The sequence below is a fragment of the Carcharhinus amblyrhynchos genome, chromosome 4 (genome assembly GCF_965287045.1).
Source record: "Carcharhinus amblyrhynchos chromosome 4, sCarAmb.v2.hapA, whole genome shotgun sequence".
Classification (NCBI taxonomy): Eukaryota; Metazoa; Chordata; class Chondrichthyes; order Carcharhiniformes; family Carcharhinidae; genus Carcharhinus; species Carcharhinus amblyrhynchos.
In genome coordinates this window covers 33771028-33794806 of record NC_137327.1, presented here as the reverse complement: position 1 = coordinate 33794806, position 23779 = coordinate 33771028, and the positions used below count along the sequence as shown (strand labels likewise).

General features: G+C 39.5%; 1 protein-coding gene across 3 annotated transcripts in view; it reads right to left on the bottom strand.

The window, feature by feature from the left end:
- The window catches only part of phkb (phosphorylase kinase, beta), a 274002-nt gene that overhangs the window by 49665 nt on the left and 200558 nt on the right, over positions 1–23779 (bottom strand). For all 3 annotated transcript variants that reach the window (XM_080186956.1, XM_080186954.1, XM_080186955.1), the window contains 9 exons: positions 23068–23123; positions 22745–22838; positions 14611–14694; positions 11413–11517; positions 7642–7724; positions 7452–7542; positions 6947–7008; positions 6686–6848; positions 4084–4165 (listed from right to left, as the gene is read on the bottom strand). In XM_080186956.1, coding sequence (XP_080043082.1) covers positions 4084–4165; positions 6686–6848; positions 6947–7008; positions 7452–7542; positions 7642–7724; positions 11413–11517; positions 14611–14694; positions 22745–22838; positions 23068–23123 — 820 coding nt within the window. The remainder of the gene's footprint in view (positions 1–4083; positions 4166–6685; positions 6849–6946; positions 7009–7451; positions 7543–7641; positions 7725–11412; positions 11518–14610; positions 14695–22744; positions 22839–23067; positions 23124–23779) is intronic.

Below are 23779 nucleotides of genomic sequence, written 5' to 3'. Positions count from 1 at the left end.
TATCCCCACCATCTCAGAACGTTTACTGACATAATATCTAATCAAACTTCTCATCTTCTCAAAACATTTCACAAAACAGTTGTTGCTTTAAAGTGCAGTCAACATTGCTATCTTGGCAAGCATGGCGGTCATCTTATGGACTCAAATTCCTCCAGCTGATATATATAACTTATTAATTTATTTTTTGTTATGGTTAAAACACAGAAAATGACTGCCAATGCCTGAGCTCCACATGAGCCTCCTCTCTTTCCTCTTCATCTAACTCAATCAGCGTAACCTTTTTTCCCCAATGTGCCGATCCGCTTAAAAGCATCTGTGCTACAAAACTCAATTACTTAAATGTTGACCAGAACATTAGAACTCCATGCCTAATAGTTGACTAGACTATTAGAACTCCCTACTCTTCTTTAAAATATGAGTTAAGGTCTTTTTAATGTGCTAACATGGAAGTGCATTAATTTTTGCTTGGATGTCATGCAACTATGTTTCATTACCTATATTTTATGATATTGGATAGACCTGAACAGGTGCCGAAGTATGGTGACTAGGAGATTTTCACAGTAACTCCATTGCTGTGTTTATATAAGCCTAGTTGTGACACTAATAAATAAACTTTAAACCTTAAGGCACATTTTAAGGAGCAGTACTGGGCCATAATTGCAAACAAGATCCAGAAATTGCAGGAAAAAATTTTCGGGGCAACTTTGTGCTCATGTCAGCTGCGAGTGTAAATGGTGAAGCAGGTGCAAAATCTCAAGAGTCAGAAAATTAGATTGGCACTGATGAGATCACTTTTCCTGATTTTCCCCATCCATTTACTGGTGACATAACAAGGTTCCTGCCCACAAAAGGTGGGAACTTCATTTAAATGGATTTTAATAAATGTTAATATTAACAGGCCTCTCCAGTGTATGATCCCCCTTCACGGAATATTCAAACCACGCCGATGCGATGTCACGTCGGTGCGGTTTACAACAGAAATTTTAAAATGGGATTCAGCTGAGGGATTCCCACTAGGGGCGCCAAAGTAAGTTTAGCCCTGTAGGGGACAGAGTCATACCCTAGCAATGCCTCGGCATGGGTTGTAACACATATATGGCAGGGTGGCACCCAGATGCTTGTGGCGGGAGATCCTCTGTGTCCATTGGTGGGGCGGGGGGGAAGAGGGAGTTAAGCTTCACAGCTAATAGCTGCACCCTTGATAGATAGCATTCCAATCTTTGCGGAGATAGCCTTGCACACCCCCATCCCCACAAATGACTGACAGAAAACAGCTATGCACCTGGCGACGCCAGTGCCTGACACTGACAAATTATGGAAAAGTCTGCTCCATGTGTTCACAAAACTTGCCTTACTAATGAAAAAAATTAATTAATGGTGAAGAAGTGATACGACATGAGTTTCAATTTGCCTCAAATTGTTTCATTGTTAGCTCTCTTTATTTGATTCTATTTCACCCTATTTCCTTCTCTATTTCTTTCTCGATCCTTGGACTTGTTTAAGGTGATAAATCATCGGTTGCAATTATATTGAAGTTCCTGATGTGCAACTGAAGTCAGTGTGCCATTATCAATTTCCATTTCTAGCAATTTGCAATGTTAAAGTAAAACAATCTGAAAGGTGAAGAGAAAGATCCAATTCCATATCAGGCTTGCTACAAGATGCACCATTCCAGCATTTTCTGGACTGACGGAGAACATTAAAAACTTGTGGCAACCATTGGAAGCAACACCACCGCTAGAATAACTTATAACTAGCAAACAATAAGGAATTTGGCTTGATTCCATCTTATTAAATGCTAAATGACAAAAGGGTGTGTGTTTTCAATAACTGTAATACTGTGTGCCAGTATTGTGGAGCAGATTTTCCCTTCAACACCAAAACCTATTGGTTCAAAATTATATCTGAACCAGTTTATAGAAAACGAGTACTACTCTAACAATAACAGACTGATTTTCTTTCTGATTTTCCCTTCCTGCTGGTCTTTTGTATAATAACAAAGCTATGGAAACAGAAGTGGATGCTTTAATGATGTGGGATCTCATCTCTCACTGGTATGCATCTAATTGCAATGCATAATCTCATGCTGAGCTCCAAATTATATGTGCACCTATTTAGTGAAGCATTCTCTTGGATCTTTGAACGCTAATCTCATTATGGTGACTGATAACTGCGCACGATAACAATTTTAAAAGTTAAAATCTAGACTTTTACTTCAATCTTCTGTTTGTCCTAATATTATGTGACTGAACAAGCAGCAGAGGCCCCTAAACAAGAAGAATGATGTGTTCATTGCCATTCACATTTAGGTGACATCAAGACTGTAAAAGTAACAAAAAGATAAAATGAAGCAAAGAATGCACAATCAGAAGCTGTTATTTTCTAGAATTCATTTCATCACAATGCAAAGGGCAAGTTAATCCCTTTTCGGCGATGTTCATAATATGAATGTTTGAATACTGTAATGTTGTAAAATTTGTCAAATTATTTTGCTGCTTCAATTTGCTGTCTCTGTTTTAACTATTATAGATGTTTTACTGAGCCTGATAAATTGGTGCAAGGTCAATATTCTGGCAAATTTGGAGTGTGTTTTAGCATGAGGCAACTATTAGTCATTATATAGATTACAGAAACTTGTGTCACTGTTAATTCTGTAAAGCATGAACTTCAGCAAGGGCAGAATATCAGAAAGCAACAAACATAAAAAAGTACAGATTTTGAAAGTGGAGACACACTTGACTACAACAGCCTGTTCTTCCTTCTAACCAGCCATTAGTGAAACAAGGGCTTAGACATGCCCTCCTTAACCCTCCAGCTCTGTCTACATTCTTTAAAGCCAGCCTTAAAACCTAACTCTGGGACCAAGCTTTTGGTTTCCTCCTCTAACTCTTTCATAAAGGTTCAGTTTCTATTTATTTCTTCATCCGTGAAGTATTTTGGGACATTTTTCTATTTTAAGCACACTACATAAATCAAAAAGAAAGAAGAAACAGGAATTTCAAAACCCAGCTGAGCCAGGGTTCCAAATTGTACTTTTGCGAGATTAAAGTTGGGATTTCAATGTGTCCTGGGAAAGTGAGGTGGGAGATTTGCTTCAATGAATAAAATGTATAAAAGGTGCTTTTCAGAAAAACGCTCGCCAAAGAAGCCTGCTATAATCCTGTGTTTACAATGAACAAACATACACTGCATTATTTGGGTGCATTCAAAAAAAATTGATTCCAGTTGTGTCTGTAGGCATATGATATATAAATCTCTGTGAACTGTGGCAACTGAACCAGAGACATATACGTATAATAGCTGTAAGATAAATTAAATATGTTTCACATGCCATCAAGCAATTTTTAAGAGTTCTACATATATAATGTTGAATTTATAGTTTTAATAAAATATTGAATTTACATGATCAAACAAAAATAGAGTTTTATATCTGAAGCTTAATTACATAACAAATCATCTAAACCATGTTTCTATGTTTTATCGATAAAGTAACGCCTTTACGATTCTTGACAATATGTGTTTCAACACTGGAGGCAAAGGTGGGATATTGACAAGAAATGAAAAATTGCCTTTCGATATGGTGCCTTCCTCGGTTTCAAAACATTGAACTGTGCTTAGTTAGTTCTTTTTAGAATTTGAAAGGTAATTGAAGCTTAAATTAAAATTCCATTAAAAAACAGATTAATTCCCTGGCTCCTCATCTACATTAAATGCTGACCATGCTGCAATTTAAATTCGGCTTCTAACTCTGCTTCTCATCTAATAAAAAAAATTCTCAAGTATTTACTGGTTTCTCCCACAACAGTGTTTTCTCTGGGCTCTGGCCCGAGATGCTCCCTTCAGTATTGCCAGCCCATTTGTTCCATCTAGATATTCCCAGATTGGCAACACTACAAATAAACACTGTACCAGACTGGCCTTGCAATAGCTGAACTTCCTCTAGCATTAACATTTAACCTTGAGGTAAAATATGTTTCAACAGAAGTGCAATACTTAGACTGCAACCTAAAATAACTTGTTAAGCAGTGGAAACTATTTTGTTGCAAAACATATTATCATTTTAGACAATGTGATAAAACCCACCTTCTGCTGTAATGAAATTAGGCCCTTCTCGTTTCAACAAAATGCTCAACAGCACAGCTTGGCAGATAAGGGAGGTGCAATCCTAAATAAATACACCAACATTTAGTTGAAACCACGAAAACTCCAGTGGGTCAGTAGAAACTACAAGTCTTTATTAAAATATTTAAAAAAAAGAATTCAACAATGGAGTTTACTTTGGGTTTGAATCAAACTACATCACAATTGATTATGCAGTAATGTTGGCATTTTTGACATGTTTTCTTGGAGTTTACTTTAACAGTTTACTCATACAACACATGGAAACAAATATGAATAAATTCAAATAAAGTAAAGTTGGATACATCCTACATTTTAAAACATACTTAAAGTTTTATCAAGCTACTGATTAAACTTGCCAATATTCTCCTTTTTACTGAAAACAAAGCTACAAAAATGTCAAAAACATCACAAAATTTAATATCAAAACATTTATGTCCAGAAGGCTTCCTGTTGGCAAACTAAACAGATGCTGGAATAATCCCATAAAAAAGTGTCAATTGAGAAGGATGAGTAAATAGGCAATTACTCAACATAGGGAGGAAAGAATTTAACAATTTGTATCACTGGAGAAAAAAGTACCACACAAACTAATAGGACTAAAGGCTGACAAATCCCCTGGACCTGATGGCATATATCCTAGAGTCTTAAAAGGGGCAGAGGTAGTGAATGTATTGGTTGTGTTAGGAAACAGAAACAGGTTTAAGTGAGCTCTATTTGTATTGTTAAATATTCAATTAAATATTGTATTCAAGAAAAGAGAGAGACAGAAGCACGAAATTATAGACCAGTTATCTAATATGTCATTGGAAAATTGTTGGAATCCATTATAAAGGAAACGGTGGAACCTAATTCAAAAATCATCTTACAATCAGTTTTCATGCTCTTATTATTTTACGAAAGGGAAATAGTGTTTGACAAATTTTGGAGGGTTCTTGGAGGTGTCAAGATCATGATAGATAAAGGGGAACCAATAAATGTTATGTATTTGAATTTCTAAAGGTAATTGATGAGGTCTCATATAAAACTACATAAGAGCTCATGGTGTTAAAGATAATATATTACCATGGATAGAGGATTGACCAACTAACAGTAAACAGAGTTGGAATAAATTGGCCATTGGGGTTACACAGGATGAATGCAGGGACCTCAGCAATTTACAATCTAAGGCCAGGTGTATTGTAACCAAATATATTAATGCTGGGTGGGTAAGCGAGCTGTGACAGGGACACAAAAGGGCAGAATTTTTGATATCTGGAGGTGGACGATTTCCTAATACAAGTTGGTAGACTGATTTGCTGCCATGTTCCCATCTCTGAGCCAATGGGGAAACACGCTGGTTTGGTGGAACAGTTACCTGGCCTCAAATGGCGGATAGCTGAGGGGCTATTAAGGCCTTCCATTATTACAATGAGAAATTTTCTCCTTTCACTCATCATCCTTTTCTAAACCAAACATCTTGCATTGCCACCAGCCCCCACCCTCAAACACATTGCACACATCTCCAACACCCTCAACAACATGCCAATATGCACTTCACTGTTTTTGTAATTCTGACTTTATTTAAATGTACCTTCTTTCCCTGATTTGGATGCTGAACCTTCAACTACTTTAGTCCCACATCTTGGAACATTCTCGTTAAATATTCTTGCCTTCCTAATGCTCTCTTCTGCAAAAATCTTCTAGAACATATCTCTTTGACAATATCTTCAAGTTCCTTTCCAAAATCCACTGCTTTTATTTTGAACCTGTGAATCCCTTTGGATCCTTTTATTATGTCAAAGGTTACATAAGTGCACTTTGCTGGTGAGCATGAGGCACTAGTATGCTTTACTAATACCAAGTGAACAATGTTTAACTAAAGCAAAAAGCATTCATGCATCTACATTATTTTCAAACAAAAATCAGAAGACGTTCGCAAGAAAGGACTATGCTTGTAATAAAAATAAAAAGGCTTTTGAAATCTGATGATCATTACATAGAGAACAAGCACAAAGTAGGAAGAGTAAACTATTGAAGGGATGGGAATGGGTATAGTAGCCACTGGCTATATTCCTCAGCATGTCACAAATTTCCGAATGTTTTCCATCGGTGTAACCAAGACTTGTCCTTATATATGAGGACTATATCTATTTTTGACATGACAAAGATGCAAATAATGGAGCATTAAGCACAAACGTTCATTCCCTCCACCACTGACGAACAGTGGCAGCAGTGTCGCAGGAATTCATCAAGGCTCCTTTTGCAGCACTTTCCAAACCCATGACCACTACCATCAAGAAGGAAAAGGCAGCAGACACATGGAAAAGCCACCACTCCTAAGTTCCCCTCTAAGTCACTTAATATCCAGACTTGGAACCATGTGGCTGTTCCTTCACTGCCGCTGGGTCAAAGCCCTGGAACTTGCTCCCTAACAGCACAGTATGTATATCTACACCATACAGATGCCAGCAGTTCAAGAAGGCAGCTCACCACCTCTTTCACAAGGTCAATTAGGGATGGGCAATCAAAGCTAGCCTAGCCATGCCTGTAAATGAATTAAAAAATATATGTTTTATTTCCTTACAGCCAGCTTTTGCAGAATATCCGTTGTGGGAGAAAACATCCAATCTGAGGGATTTATTTCAGGTTGTTGCTCGTGTTCAGTGCCAACTGACACACTTGCCTGTCGCTTCACTTTTGAATGTTTTGGAAATTCCAGCTCCTCAAAACTTTCAAACTGTGGAATTCTGAAAAACAGATTTCTCAAGTCAATCCTGTTTGAGGAAGAACACTATGAAGTAAAAACAATCTTTTATTTAAATGAAGGAATTTAGTTGGACCATACTCATCCTCTTCACTTATCCGAAGGAAGTCCAGTTGTTCCACTACTGCACCAGATATTAATGTCTGCAATACAAAACCAAAGAGCTGTTTATGAAAAGAAAATACTACTACATCATCAGCACTTTTTACACTGCAGAAGGAGGCCATTCAGCTCACCGAGCTCTCTGAAACAGCATCTTACCCCAGGCCCAAATCCCCTCTGGCTATGCAAAGAGGTGAGTCCTACTCAGAAGAATCAGAGGATGGAGTACGAGCAACATGACAGACAGGATGGTGGGAATGTGAAAGTGTCCGTGAGAGAATATGCGTCTCCTGCTAACAGATGCATGACAGCTGTGAAGACAGTCGCTGCATGATGCCACGATGAGTTTGATACTGGAAGGAACTGAGATGTTTTGGCTGGATCAATCAAGCTAATAATTCTTATCATATGCGGTTACCCCCAGCTATACATTTACAAAAAGCAAATACAGTTCATAAAAGATACACATTTCGATTTCATGTACCTGAAGTCTGTCAACATGAACTTTCACTCCTCCAATATTACCATTTTTGAATGCTGCCAGCATGTCCAAAATAGGATTCAGTCGACTTCCTCTAAATGGAAAAAAATTGTATCAATTTAGATTACTTCTATAATTTAATATTTGGAAAAGAAATTGTGAAAAAAGCTTTCATAACAAAAAAATTTCTTACTTAATGTTATCTTCACGGATCAAAACAAGGAAGAGAGGACGACGATTCATCTTCCAATACTGCTTAGTAAACTGTAGTAAATTCTGAGGACAAAATTGATGAAGAAAATTTGATAGTAAATTTTTACAATTGCTTGTTAAAGAATTCAACAATTTGTAACATTGGAAGGACTGTCAATCTAACTATCTACTTACATTTTTAAAATCTTTACGCATCACACACGTATATGTCATGCTGTGAGCACCACATCTTTTAAACATAAGTTCTGTTTTACCTGATGAGTCAAATTTTACCTTCATTAAGCAGCAATGAAGTGCAATTAGACAGGCGTGGAACATGCAGCCAAAATAAGTTGTGAAGCTCAAAAAGCCTATGGGCAATCAGCACAGCTACCATCTAAAAAAGATGAGTCCATCAGATTGCTTAGGCTATTTTTTGAAACTTTTCTCAACCTCTATCTTGTCTTCTTGCCCCAAGCAAAGTACTTATGTAGAAGGCATGGTAGCACAGTGGTTAGCACTGCTGCTTCACAGGGACCTGGGTTTGATTCCCAGCTTGGGTCACTGCCTGTGGGAAATTTGCATGTTCTTCCTCTGTCTGCGTGGGTTTCCTCTGGGTGCTCTGGTTTCCTCCCATTCTGAAAGACGTGCTGGTTAGGTGCATTGACCTGAACAGGCGTCAGGTTCTGGCAACTAGGGGAATTTCACAGTAGCTTCATTGCAGTGTTAATGTGACTAATAAATAAAGTTTTACTTTATGACAAGAAATAAGCTTCTGAACATAATAAAGTATAGAAACAACTTACATAAAATTTATTAGACATTAACATATTTTCTGTGTCAGAAATGTTTTTCTGTGTCAGCTATGTTTTTCAGCAAGCTTTTGGGTCTGAGAGAACCTGGAAACTAGTCATTCACAGAGTATATCACATCTTGCCAGAGACAGTGGCGTTGTTCACATGGAAAATGCCTATTATTGTACTATATATAGAAGCAACAGAAATTAATATACAAAACTGAATAGATATTAATATACGCGGCAGTTGATTTTGCGCACATACTCTTAGGGCAACATGAACCAGTTTTGCTCAAGTGCTAGGTTTTCACATGTAACACTACATTGTGAGAATTAGCAAGATGTGAAATTGAGAGGTGGAAAGGAATCAAATATGAGAGCAATCCTTTTCTGAACTAAATTCCTCTTCTTAGGCTGTTCCTCGGAGTCGAGGATGAAATGCTTCCACACTAAAAATAAGTTCTCAGGAATGAAAAGTCCGATGCACAGCCTAGAGTCTCTGTCACAGGTAGGGCAGTTAGATGGTGATTGGTGGAGTGGGTGGGTGGGGTGTCCATGTTGCCACGCATGCTATTCACTGTCGATGCTTGGCTTCAGCTTGCTCAGTGAAACCTGGAGTGCTAATTTCCTTCTCGGAAGCCTTTCCTCCACTTGGAGCAGTTGTGGGCCAGGGATTTCCAGATGTTGCACTTTTTCAAGGAAGCTTTGAGGATGACCTTGAAGTGTTTCCTCTGTCCTCTTTGGGCTCACTCTTCTTGTTGAAGCTCTGAGTAGAGAGCTTGTTTCGGTAGTCTTGTGTCAGGCATGCAGACAATGAGGCCCATCCAGTGGAGCTGATCCGAGCGTGGTCAATGCTTCAATGCTGGGAATGTTGATCTGAGTGGAAACACAGACATTGGTGTGCCTGCTCTGCCAGTGGATTTGCAGAATCTTGTAAAGGCAATGCTGGTGGTACTACTCCATGGTTTTGAGATGTCTGGGGTACATAGTCATTGTCTCTGATCCATACAGATGAGGGGTATCACTGCTACTCTGTTGACTGAGCTACAGAGCTAGGCAAGCTTGGTGTCAGGTCTTAGCTTCTGGTCTTCACTCTCTTCTTCAGGCGACTGACCATTAGCAGATTGAAGATGGTGTTAAATCTCGTTGTCAATGTTTACCCTTGTTGACACTAGGCTCCCAAAGTATGGAAAGTGGTCCACGTTGTCCAAGACATTGAAGTGGATTTTGAAAACTGGGAGGGCAGTGGTATGTGTGATGGGAGCAGGTTAGTACAGAATGTTTGTCTTACCCAGGCCTATCTCTTGTATGTCTCGGTGAACATGTTGACAATGGCTTGGAATTTGGTCTCTGAATATGTGCAGATGCAAGCATCACCTGCGTACAGTACTTCAATGGCAAAGAATAGGAAAGCCTTGGATCTGGCCTGTAGGCATACATTTACATATGCATACTCTCCAGAAGGAATTAATGAACAATAATATTGTTCATAATGAGGACCAGAAACAGGAACCATTGCGACCTTTCTTTTTCTGTAGCTGATGGAAACTCATTCCAATTCCAATACTTTGTTCAAATTATGTGACACAATGAAGTTTTAGTCTGGAATCTTTCTGGCCTATAAAATTCAATATCATACAAAACTATTCACTGGATTTGGCACCTGAAGCAATGGGGATGGCCACATGAAATTTTGTGTGTTTTTTTAAGAAACCACAAAGTCACAGAATTATAAAATTAAAGCCACAGACACATTCAGTCTGTTGTGTCTATGCTGGCTTTCTGCAAAGCAATCTTATCAGATCAGTCATAATCTAATTGAATGGTGGAATAGATGTGATGGGCCAAATGGCCTACTTCTGGTCCTAAGTCTTATGATCTTATATTCAGTCAATTCCACTCAACTGTCCTTTCCCCATAACTCTACTATTTATTTCTCTTCAGATTCCAACACAATCCCCTTTTGGAAGTTCCGATAGTACCTGAACACATACTCAAGTAGTGCATTCCAGGGACACACCACTGCATAAAACAGTTTTCCTATATTGCCATTACCTAGTGTGCCAACCACTTTAAGTCAATGTCCTTTGCTTCTCGCCCCTTTGGCCAAATTCATTTCTCTGAATTAACTTTTTATAGACACCTCATAATTTTGGATACTTTATCAAATCTCTTAACCTTCTTTAAGGAAACAACCCCAGCTTCTGCCATCTATCCGTGTAATTCCTCCTTCTGGGAATCAATCACAGCATTTTGAAATATTTAACTCTACCTAAACTTCTTTTTACATGCAATCTGAAGCATTATACAAGAGGAACAAAACAATTTTCAATAAGTTTTGTAAAACATTATTGATAAGAAACTAATCAAATCAAACATGGGACATTCAGGCAGGCATAATCTATTAAGGTATGCTATATTTCTGCAAAACTAGTTTGATGAAATGCCTTGATCACCAACTAGTGAAAATCTGTGAAAGTTTACAGTGAGGACTGGTTCACAATGTGTAAGTACGGGTGTAATAATGCAAACTGTTACTAAAATGTGACTTTCTTGGAGGTGTCAATTTCATGCTTTCATCCAAGTCAGTGAGCTAAACCTCAGCTGACTTTACACAAATTCAAACGGAGTTGCTTTAGTGACTTTATTTGGGATATGAGCAAATTTTGTTGCAAGGTTCTTACATTTTATAAACATTTTGAAGCCTGAAAAATAATAACCTAATCTTAAATTCATTTACAAAATTATCTGCTTATCCTTTTAGGAATAAAGCAGTTAAATCAACTCATTCTGGATTATTCATGTGTGTACAAATACATGAATTGTTTAACTTACTCCCATCAGCTCTTGCCATATCAAATAATTAATTAATGTTTGTGCTATTTTTCTGAAACAAAATTTGGATTTTCTTTTTCTATTGACGGTCAATTTTACTCAGGTCAAGACAAACTCAGACCATGATTTCTTAGATAATACCTTTATGTCATCAATCAGCAGCAGAACATCTTGGGCCATGTAAAAATCACTCAAATCAAATACAATGGGATAGCACACAACTGTCTTTCCTAGAATTCTGTAAAGCTGCAAAAAAGAAAGATTTTAAGTATCACTCACAATTAAATTGTCTTAAAACACAAGAAATAAAGTTTTAATAAATAATAGATAATAAATACTATCTTTATTAATGAAATTTGTATGATTTAACATTATTCATTGATCATCTGGTATAAATATATACTTACATATATAGCAACATTTAACAACATGGTCTTTACCTTCCAATTTATGGGATGGGGGTTGTATCCATGAGGTACCTCAGAAGATGCATGAGGGATAACCCCGAAGTCTCCACACAAGCACTGCATGGGAGTTGCCTGGGAAGTTCAAACTTCTGGCATTGGGAACCATTCAATACTCTGCCCTGAATCAGAGGCTGGATAGTTCTGACTCTCTTAGCAGAATGGTTATCCAGGAATAATTAGAAGATTTAAAACACCTTCCAACTCCTAGATACCCCCCGTGCCCTGAGTACACCCCACCACCCCAAACTACTCTCTCAATTCCCAAACTACCCTCCACTTCACTGACCAACCACCCACTCTACCAACTGTCCTTCTAAATACCTGATTATTCCCCCCTGCCAAGTACCGTCTAGAATAAGAAGTCTCGCAACACCAGGTTAAAGTCTCACAGATTTATTTGGTAGCAAAAGCCAGTAGCTTTTGGAGCGCTGGTCCTTCATCAGGTAAGTGGGAGTTCTGTTCACAAGCAGAGCATGTAATACACGGACTCAATTTACAAAATAATGGTTGGAATGCGAGTCTTTACAGGTAATCAAGTCTTAAAGATACAGACAATGTGAGTGGAGAGAGTGTTAAGCACAGGTTAAAGAGGTTATTGCCTCCAGACAGGAGGGTTAGTGAGATTTTGCAAGCCCAGGCAAATCATGAGGATTACAGCTAGTGTGACATGGACCCAAGATCACAGTTGAGGTTGTCCTCATGTGTGTGGAACTTGGCTATCAGTTTCTGCTCAGCGACTCTGCGTTGTTGTGTGTCGTGAAGGCCGCCTTGGAGAATGCTTACCCGAAGATCAGAGGCCGAATGCCCGTGACCGCTGAAGTGTTCCCCAACAGGAAGAGAACACTCTTGCCTGGTGATTGTTGAGTGGTGTTCATTCATCCGTTGTTGGAGTGTCTGCATGGTCTCCCCAATGTACCATGCCTCGGGACATCTTTTCTTGCAGCGTATCAGGTAGACAACGTTGGCTGAGTTGCAAGAGTATGTACATGTACCTGGTGGATTGTGTTCTCACAGTAAAAAGTCTGACAACACCCGGTTTAAGTCCAACCAATTTATTTGATAGTAAACTCACTAGCTTTCGAGGTTTCCCTCTTCATCAGGTGTTGTCAGACTTTTTACTGTGTTTACCCTAGTCCAACGCTGGCATATCCACATCAGGATTGTGTTCTCACATGAGATGATGGCATCTGTGTCGATGATCTGGCATGTATTGCAGAGGTTGCTGTGGCAGGGTTGTGTGATGTCGTGGCCACTGTTCTCCTGAAGGCTGTGTAGTTTGCTGTGGACAATGGTCTGTTTGAAGTCCTGCAGTTGTTTGAAGGCAAAAAGTGGGGGTGTGGGGATGGCCTTGGTGAGATGTTCGTCTTCACTGAACAATCATCTACACGCAGCTCAGAGTCGCTGAACAGAGACTGATAGCCTGATTTCAGCACACAAGGACGGCCTCAACCAGGATCTTGGGTCCATGTCACACGATCTGTAACCCCCACAACTTGCCTGGGCTTGTAAAATCTCACTAACTGTCCTGTCTGGAAACAATACACATCTCTTTAACCTGTGCTTAATGCTCTCTCCACTCACATTGTTTGTACCTTTAAGACTTGATTACATGTAAAGACTCGCATTCCAAACATTATTTTGTAAATTGAGTGTGTGTCTTTATATGTCCTGTTTGTGAACAGAACTCCCACTTACCTGATGAAGGAGCAGCGCTCCAAAAGCTAGTGGCTTTTGCTACCAAATAACCCTGTTGGACTTTAACCTGGTGATATGAGACTTCTTACTTTGTTTACCCCAGCCCAACACTGGCATCTCCACATCATGACTATCTTCTAGAGCCCTGACTATATCCCATCCCCAACTAGCCCCTAAACCGTAGCTATCTTCCCATCCCCGACTACCCTCCTGATCACCCCATCAATCAACTACCCCCACCCACTCAACTCTCCACTGACCACTTAACGCCCCGACCCATCCTCCTCTGAACCATCTTTCTCCGTCACTGACCTCCCGATCCCCCAACCAATTTTATCTTTCTCCTCACTTGATCGCCATCCCCACTAATCACACCACTCTTCCACCCATCACTAACTCCTGAAATTTCCTCCCCCACTGACCACCCATGACATGGCTTCCATTCCTCTGGCTCTGCTGTCCTGCACCAAAAGCCTCGGAAAGCTGCTGCACTGCACTTTTCTCACCTGGCCTGAGTCGGAAGGTCGGGCGAGGAAGGTGCAGCTCCAGAATAAAGGTAGGAAAAAAGGAATGGACAGGCAATCCAGCTGTGATTACCAATCCTTGGAAGTTCCTGCCCATCATTATTTGACACAGATTATCAAACATAGACATTTGCAGCACCTTTAAAAGACTAATTCAAATTAAGATTGTATTGTCGAAATCATGCAGACACAAAAATGTCAACCATACTAAGTTACTTAAAGCAATCTAATCACTGTTGTTATTCTTATTTAAAAAGCTATATTAGAGCTAGGGTAATTTCATTGCAGTGTTAACGTAAGACTACTTGTGACAAATAAATAAACATTGTTATATTAAAAAAGTGAATTCAAAATAGAATGCATCCAAATCAAGTTATATTTCACTCTATTTCATGGTTAACTGCTGTCAGTGTTGTGAAATACAAGACAAAAATGTCTTCCAAATCTTTGATTTTATTGTTTCTTGGACAAATTATCCTTCGCTCTATAACCGAGGTTTACCATGTTTGATCTGCAATGCCACAGGAGATTAGCATTAATAAATTTCCACATTATTTTGGCATATATTCTTTATATTATTAAAATGGTGATGATTGTACATTAAACTCAACACCTAATTAATACAATTTCTCCTAAAACGTTGAAACACTGACCTTTGATGTTCCAATACACCCAATGGGTCTATTTGGTCTTCCAGACAATTTAAGCTTTTTATTTACACCCAGGTGGAGATAGGCCTGCAAGTACAGTATTTATGAAAATGGACATCTCTCCAGAAACAAGTCTCAAGTGTAAAAAATAAACATTTTGCTACAAACTGCTTTCTTCTAATGAATTTAAATTACTCATTATGTGCAACTGGCGCTATTAAAATAAGTACTGTCATTATAATCTTAAAATCAGTATCAGCTAAATTAAAGACTTACTTATTAAATTCTCAGGGAGAATCAAGGAGAACACAATTGATACTCTGCCGCATAAGCAGGCATTTATGCAACAGAAATGTATTCTATTGGGAGTATGCTAGAAAACATATTTTTCAAGTGTTGCACCACTCCAAACATTTTCCTTAGTTTTGTGTTATCTTTCTAAGTTTGGTCTTTATGATCTCGAAAGTTTATCATTTCTTTTTAATGTCATTTAGGTTCATACTGCAAAGCCATGATAATAAAACAGCCTCTAACAATACGTATGTCATATCTTTAGCATACTTTAACATGGCAAAATTTGTTGTCCAAGTGAAACTCTTGCAATTGTAATTATAAAAAATGGAGACCAAATAATGTTACGTTTAGCTGATGTGATTATGCATTCTCCAGTGAAATCATGGCTTTGAAATGATACCGAAATGTGACAACGTATGCTACGATATCTGCAAAGCAGTCTATTTAATCAAATTGTTCTTCAAACTAATTTTATATCATCTTCTTGGAGATTTATGATGGTATTGGGTTTGAACCAAGAAATTACTAGTTAGATATTTATTGGCCATTCTTTCACACATACAGGCCAGAATTTTACATTTTTCAGATGGACATATGCCTAACTCAGAAGGAACAATTCACATAGTATCATACCTTGGCTTTATCCCATAGCCTTGCAAATCCTTCTTTTTCAGATAACTATCCTTTAAAAAAATCAGGTTTCAATCTCACATACTCTGCCTACTTGCTAGATGAAAATGTTTCTTTGCATGTCACCATTGCTTCTTTTGCCAAACACCTTCAACCTGTGCCCTCCTACAGTGCAGAAGGAAGCCATTCAGCCCATCGAGTTAGCACCGAACACAATTCCACATTGCCCCATGCATTTACCCTAGCTAGTCCCCCTGACACTAAGGGGCAATTTACCAATCCACCGAATGGGCACATCTTTGGACTGTGAGGGGAAATCGGAGTACCTGGAAGAAACCCACACAGACACAGTGAGAATGTGCAATCTCCACACAGTGAGTGACCCAAGCTGGGAATTGAACCCAGGTTCCTGGAGCTATAAGGCAGCAGTGGTAAGCATTGTGCTACCATGCCATCCTTTCCTACATGGAAAGCTCTCGTCCTTGATTATTCCACCAACGGGTTAAGTTTCGCTTTATTTACTCTCTCCAAACAACTTGTGATTTTGAATACCTCCATTAAATCTCCTCTACATAAGAACATAAGAAAGAGGAGCAGGAGTAGGCCGTCTAGCCCTTCGAGCCTGCCCCGCCATTCAATAAGATCATGGCTGATCTGTCGTGGCTCAGTTCCACATTCCCGCCCTCTCCCCATAACCCTTAATCCCCTCTCTTATCAAAAACCCATCAACCCGCGTCTTAAAAATATTTAGCAAGGTAGCCTCCACCACTTCAACGGGCAGAGAATTCCAGAGATTCACCACCCTTTGAGTGAAGAAGTTCCTCCTCAACTCCGTTCTAAACCGCCCCCCCTTTATCTTGAGGCTGTGCCCCCTAGTCCTACTGTCTTTTTTGAGCGGGAAGAGTCTCTCCACCTCTATCCTATCCATCCCATTCATCATCTTATATGTCTCAATGAGATCTCCCCTCATTCTTCTAAACTCTAACGAGTACAAGCCTAGTTTATTCAGCCTCTCCTCATAGCTCAACCCCCTCAACTCCGGAATCAGCCTAGTAAACCTCCTCTGCACTCCCTCCAAGGCCAAAATATCCTTGCGTAAGTACGGCGCCCAAAACTGCACACAGTACTCCAGCTGCGGCCTCACCAATGCCCTATACAGCCGCAGCAAGACCTCCCTACTTTTATATTCAATCGCCCTCGCTATGAAGGACAGCATCCCATTCGCCTTCCTGACCACCTGCTGCACCTGCAAGCTGGGTTTTTGCGACTCATGCACAAGGACCCCGAGGTCCCTCTGCACCGTCGCCTGCTGCAGTTTTTCGCCATGTAAGTAATAATCCTTCCTACCATTATTCCTACCAAAGTGGACCACCTCGCACTTGCCAACATTAAATTCCATTTCCATTTCCTTTTCCTGGCCCATTCACCTAGCCTATCTAGATCCTTCTGTAGACTCTCCACACCCTCCGCACAATTTGCCTTTCCCCCAATATTGGTGTCATCAGCAAATTTCGACACCCTACACTCGGTTCCCTCCTCCAGATCATCTATGTAATTGGTAAATAGCTGAGGCCCCAGCACTGACCCCTGAGGCACTCCACTAGTCACCATCCGCCAATCTGAATAGCACCCATTGACCCCCTCTCTGCCTCCTATTTGACAACCAATCCTCTATCCACGCTAACACCCTACCCCCAACTCCATGTCCCCTGACCTTCTGCAATAACCTCCTGTGAGGTATCTTGTCAAACGCCTTCTGAAAATCCAGAAAGACCACATCCACCGGCTCTCCTCTATCCACCGCCCTAGACACATCCTCATAGAACTCCAGTAAATTTGTCAGACACGACTTCCCTTTAACGAAACCGTGCTGCGTCTGCTCTATCAAGCAATTCCTCTCAAGATGCCTCGCTATTTCCTCCTTGATGACGGATTTTAACATTTTACCTACAACAGACGTTAAACTAACCAGCCTATAATTCCCTGCCTTTTGCCTGGCACCCTTCTTAAACAACGGCGTAACATTAGCCGCTTTCCAATCTTCCGGCACTTCCCCGGAATCCAGCGACATCTGGAAAATAACCACCAAGGCATCCACTTTCACCGCCGCCATTTCTTTCAGAACCCTCGGATGCATTCCATCCGGTCCTGGCGACTTGTCCGCAATCAGCCCCTCCAGTCTGTCGAGCACCTCCTCTCCAGTAACAGTAATGTCATTAAGACCCTCCAGTCCTACCACCTTTTCATCTCTAACACCCGGCAAATTATTCACGTCCTCCTCCGTGAAGACAGAAACAAAAAAGTTATTCAGGACCTCAGCCATATCCCCATCCCCTACCGCTAAGTCCCCCTTCTCATCCTCTAAGGGACCAACGTTCACCCTAGCCAGCCTCTTCCTTTTTATATATCTCAATCTTCTCTTCTCTAAAAGGAATAGTCCCAACTTCTCCAATGTTTCTACTTAACTGAAATTCCTCATCCCTGGAAAGATTCTTGCAAATTCTTTTTGCACCTTCTCTAATGTATTCATATCCTTCCTAAAGTGTGATGCTCAGAGCTTAACACAATACTCCACTTGAGGCCAAACCAGTACTTTTTACAGTTTTAACATAATTTGCTTGTTTTTGTACTCTGTGCCCCTATTGGTAAAGTTCAAAATGCTGTACGTTTTATCAGCTGCTCTCTCAACCTGTCCTGCCACTTTCAATGGTTTATGCATCGATATACCCAGGTCCCCCTGCTCCTGCATCCCCTTTAGAATTGTAACCTTTATTTTGTATTGTCTCTCTGTATTTATCTTACCAAAATGGGTCACTTCTGTGCATTAAGCTTCTTCTGCCATTTATTGACCCATTCCACCAAACTACGTCCTTTTGAATTTCTACATTATGCTCTTCATAGTTCACATATTCCCAAGTATTGAATCTTTGGCAAATTTTTAAATTACGCCCTGTATACAAAGGTGTAGGTCATTATTATACATCAGGAACAGCAGGGGTCCTAACACTGATCACTGGAAAATTCCACAACAAACCTTCCTCCAGGCTGAAAACACTGCTCACCACTACTCTTTGTTTCTTGTTACTCAGTCAATTTCATATCCATGTCTCTTTTATTATATGAGTTCTAACCTTGCCCACAAGACTGTTGTGCAGCAGTTTATAAATTGTCTTTCCAAAGTCCATTTCCATCACTGTTACCACATCAAAAAATTTCCGAGGATGTTGCTTGACCACTTGAATATTTTCAGCATTTTGTGTTTTTATTTAAGATTTCCAGCGCCTGTAGTATTTTGCTTTCACACTGAAAGCCACACAAGAACTCCCAAAATTACCAAACATTTGAATTTTTTCGCTCAGCTGAAGTCCAAAATACAACTATGGCATACCATCAACCTGCCCTTTCCATCCTCCCAGACTTAACTGTGGGCCTCAACATGGACTGGAATTCTTAAAACCGTGTAGTGAAATTACTTATGATTGTCAAATGTTTTACACAGAGGGATAAAATTGACTCCAGACAGGCTGTAGGAAAAGGGCTCCTGATGTTAACCTTGTTGAAGGCAACAAAAGAGAAACAAATCAACAAAATATCTTGCATAACTGAGTTCATACTGACCAAAGACCTACCTAACTTGGATACATTAAAGTCACTGAAAGAAAGCAAATGAAGTCTCAGTCACTTTTGGGGTTGTATTTGAAGGAGCCCATTGGTGGCAAGCAACAAAGTTCAAAGATAACCTGATCTTGTGCAGGAAGGGCGTTGCCTGCAGTGCTTTCTATCTCATTCTGTGTTCATTGCTTCTGGGCCAGCTGGCACAACCATGCGAGAAAATCATGTGCTACACCACAAACAGTGTCATCAAAATGTTTAGAACACTTTCCTGAGCCAATTACAAGAATTTAGTAACTTCTGTTAAATGGCTAAAATACAATAGAGCACTGCTGTTCAAAAGAGGAGTGTCAGAATTTTCTTTGAACAGTTAAAGCAATTCCAAATTCTGCGAGCACCGAAGATGCAGTTTAATTTTAAAGTTTTTTTTCTGGTGTCTAATAAATGATTGGGGCAGGAATTTGCTGCAGTAGGCAACCTTGTGGCTTGTCCAGTAATTAAAATGTCTTCCTGAAATCTTCTGCTCAAAATGTTTTTTGCACTGTAAATGCTGGAAGCATGAGCTGATAACAGTGCACAAGGACAACAGGACATCTGGGACCTTGGTGAGCAATGGGACCAGTAGTTCCCTTTCCCAATAATAAGAACATAAGAAATAGGAGCAGGAGTAGGCCATCTAGCCCTTCGAGCCTGCCCTGCCATTCAATAAGATTATGGCTGATCTGTTGTGGCTCAGTTCCACATTCCCGCCCTCTCCCCATAACCCTTAATCCCCTCTCTTATCAAAAACCCATCAACCCGCGTCTTAAAAATATTTAGCGAGGTAGCCTCCACCACTTCAACGGGCAGAGAATTCCAGAGATTCACCACCCTTTGAGTGAAGAAGTTCCTCCTCAACTCTGTTCTAAACCGCCCTCCCTTTATCTTGAGGCTGTGCCCCCTAGTCCTACTGTCCTTTCTGAGCGGGAAGAGTCTCTCCACCTCTATCCTATCCATCCCATTCATCATCTTATACGTCTCAATGAGATCTCCCCTCATTCTTCTAAACTCTAACGAGTACAAGCCTAGTTTATTCAGCCTCTCCTCATAGCTCAACCCCCTCAACTCCGGCATTAGCCATAAGATAAATGGATTAAAAAAAAAACAGGGGAAGGACTGAAGAAGAAGGTGAGTTCAATGTCAGACAGGTACATGGAGAGGGAAAGAAAGATTAGGTTAAGAAAGAGAAAGAAACGAAAGAAAAAAATAAAAAAATTGAAATGTAACATTTTTTAAAATCACCAGCAATTTACTACATAGAAGAATGAGACCCCACACTTCCAACTGTTCATTTTCTAGGCCAGTGAGATTAAGTGATAATCATTGATAATTATCACATTGTGGCACAATTAATTACTTTTTGAATGGGCAACTGATGTGAAATTCAGTAATTTCATAAAATTGACAGGAATGTTAAGAATGAGACGCAATTTTTGCAAACTTAATTGTGGAACAAATTGCACAGGAACTTTGGTGATTTTCAATTCATTATGTCTCTTGCTCATCACAAATTTCTGACCAACTTAAACATTAATAATGTTATGCATCATTCATATGCCTTATTTTTCAGTAAATTCTGGCCAATAGTCTTCTATGCAAAGCCATGGTTTATGCCTGAACATTAACCAGATAAAAGAAAGTCTACTAAATTAAATATAAAATTTAAATTGCTGGAGCCAATTTAACTACCTAACATTAAACTAGAAAATCAATTTCTGCCTTTTTACCCTACAATCACAACAGGGCTAGCTCTATCAGAGTACCGCTGCTATCTTGACTTGTTCTGATGAGGCCCAAGGATGAATTTGTTGCAAATCTTAGGTCTGTGTATTCTGGTGCAATATTGCTACTACCATCAGAAGTCCACATCTAGTTTAGGATGCTAGGGAATTTAGGCTGCAGAATCCTTTAAGTTGAAAGAGAAAAAATAATTCAACTCTACTTTGAGATGCTCACTATAAATACATAGGGTGGAATTATATAAGAATGATCTTAAGTTTCTAGCATGAAGAAGGGGGAGCACTTGATCTGTTTTCTGGATGAGTTTTCACACCCAACCTTATGTACTTAAGCACTGAAAAAATGGTGTAGGCTGTTTTTAGCTGTTGCAGGCAGTGGGCTGGGCTTAATTCACCAGCCAGCTTGTAGAGGGAGCTTCTGTGCAAGTGGAGACCTCTGATGCTGCATATATGCAAATACAACAGCATGGGACTGACAGAGAGAGAGAGCTATCAGGCCAGCTATTCCCCCACCCCCAAAATTGCAGGGGCCCATGACTGACCGCAAGCCCCACAAAGCATAAACATCTAGCCTCTGGTAGCCCTCCCCCCAGTGGGCAGTGCTAAGGTGCCTGATGGACAGTGACAAGGTAACCAGAAGGCACTGCCAAGCTCCTAGGCTGGCAGTGCCAATATCCAGGTTGGCATTGCCCAAGGGGCACATCACCTTGCCCTTGGCCTCTCTAGGGGGCCTCAATGGCCTCCTGTTCCACTGGCAAGGCTAACATGACTGTTCCCCATTCATGGGGAGCAGGTTGATTCCACACTAGAGTGAACCTCTCCCAGTGAGGCCATATAGGGAAGTGAGTTTGGGCAATTCAGTGCCGGGCTCACTAAACAGATACAAATAAGTATTTAAATAAATTTGAATAAATTATTAAGCATCATGTCCATTTCTGGCAAGAGGCTGACTGTAAAATCCTGGTCATAATTTGTTACAAGACGGAACAGAATTACCTAATGGTATGTTAAAATAGTGTTACATTTAATTCAATCATAATTTAGGGTTATGGGAGATGTATATATATATTTAGCTCTGACTGTTCCATCTCTTCACTCCATCTATTAATTCCTTAATCTTTAATGCACTTTAACAAAACCTATCAAGCTCAATTTGAAGTGTTCAACTAACCTAATCTGAATAGATTCTTGGGAAGTGAAATGCTTTCTGACAAACCTCTGGACTCTAACTCTAAGGTCCTGTTCCCTTGATCAAATAAAACCAACAAAGATATTTTTTGGAGTAGAGATATTAAAATTATTTTAAAGTTGGGTGCTATCAAAAATATCTTTACTCCAGTTGACTGAAAGCATAATTTTATTCACCGCAGCCTGTAGGTAAGACTTGTTTTTTAAGCCCTGTCACGTAAAACAGCTTTACGTCATTGTAATTACATTTTTCATGCAGATTATCTCATTGGCATTCAGCACAAAGAGGTGAGACACAAATATAATCCATAATTTACATATTTTCGAAAGGATATTAGGCCAAACTTTTGGAAATGAAAACAAATACAGGGCATTTTGTTTAAATTAGCTTTCAGAAAAAATAGTAGTGATTTGATGCCAATATTTGGTGCTGCTGTTTTAAAATCAGAGGACTACTGCCATTTATCATGATTTTTGTAGGTCATGCTAGAAGTGGAATCTCAGTTGCACAGCAGGCTAACCACATCTCCATACACAACACAACAATGGAACATCTTCACTATAACAGTTCTTTAATAGCTACAGGCTTTCTGAATGCAATCTAATGTCAAAAGCTATTATTATATGTTATTTACCTTTACAAGCTCCTGTTGAGGCCATATTTGTATGGGTTCTACTTGCTGGGGGGTCTGGGTCTGTATTCCATATGTATTGAGAAATACTTGCAGGCTACAAACAGGATGATCAGCATTTACTAATACAACATATGCGAGTAAAATTATTGCAAAATGCAATATCCAAATTTTTCATGCAATTAATAATGCTCAAGACACAAATTATGACTGAATTAATATTCTCTGAGTGTCAGCTAAATAATCTCTTAGCTAAAGAACAAATAAATACTGTAGATGAGACAGAAGCTTATAATAGCCTGTCTAATGGGCTATGCATCACATACCGCTGGCTTTCAGCAATCAGGGACACATGAACTACAACATCATTTTCTGAAAGACCCTGAAAGACAATAAAAATGAATAAACGTCAAGTATCAAGCAAATTATGAAAATATGCTAGTAACTTTGAAACAGAAGGGAAACTAGCAAAAAGGAACGAAAGAAAATATATTGATCAGCCCATTTCCTTATAGTATCTTCTACTTTACAATCAATCTAATTTTGTTGAGAGAGCAATGCAACAATACAGCTGAAACCCATTAATCTAACAATCACCCAAAGGGGTTTATTGTCAATGCTATTTAATATGATGCATAGCTTGTTGTTTGGTGCAATATATTCTCCTGTGCTATCAGTGGACTGTCACAGTCGGGTTCTGAATGTAATGGTCCAAAGCAAAAAAAACATTTGTGATATTCGATACATTATTCAGCAGCTTTAACTGCAGCATTAAATGTATATTGTATGCAGCATTACTAGATGCTCATTTGCTTCATACAGAAATTGTACTGTAGTAATGTTGAAGAAAATCTGCTGAAATAGGTCAGCTTAAGTGCAATATTATAATGAACTCATACTCTATACAATATTGCTTTTTCAGTGATACAATAGTCAAGCCTGTTGATGAATATAATTTAGCCCTCCACACAGCTGCAGAGAATGTATTACAGAGAATGTTGGGAGAAGAATAGTTTCTTTGCTCACCTTTTTAACATT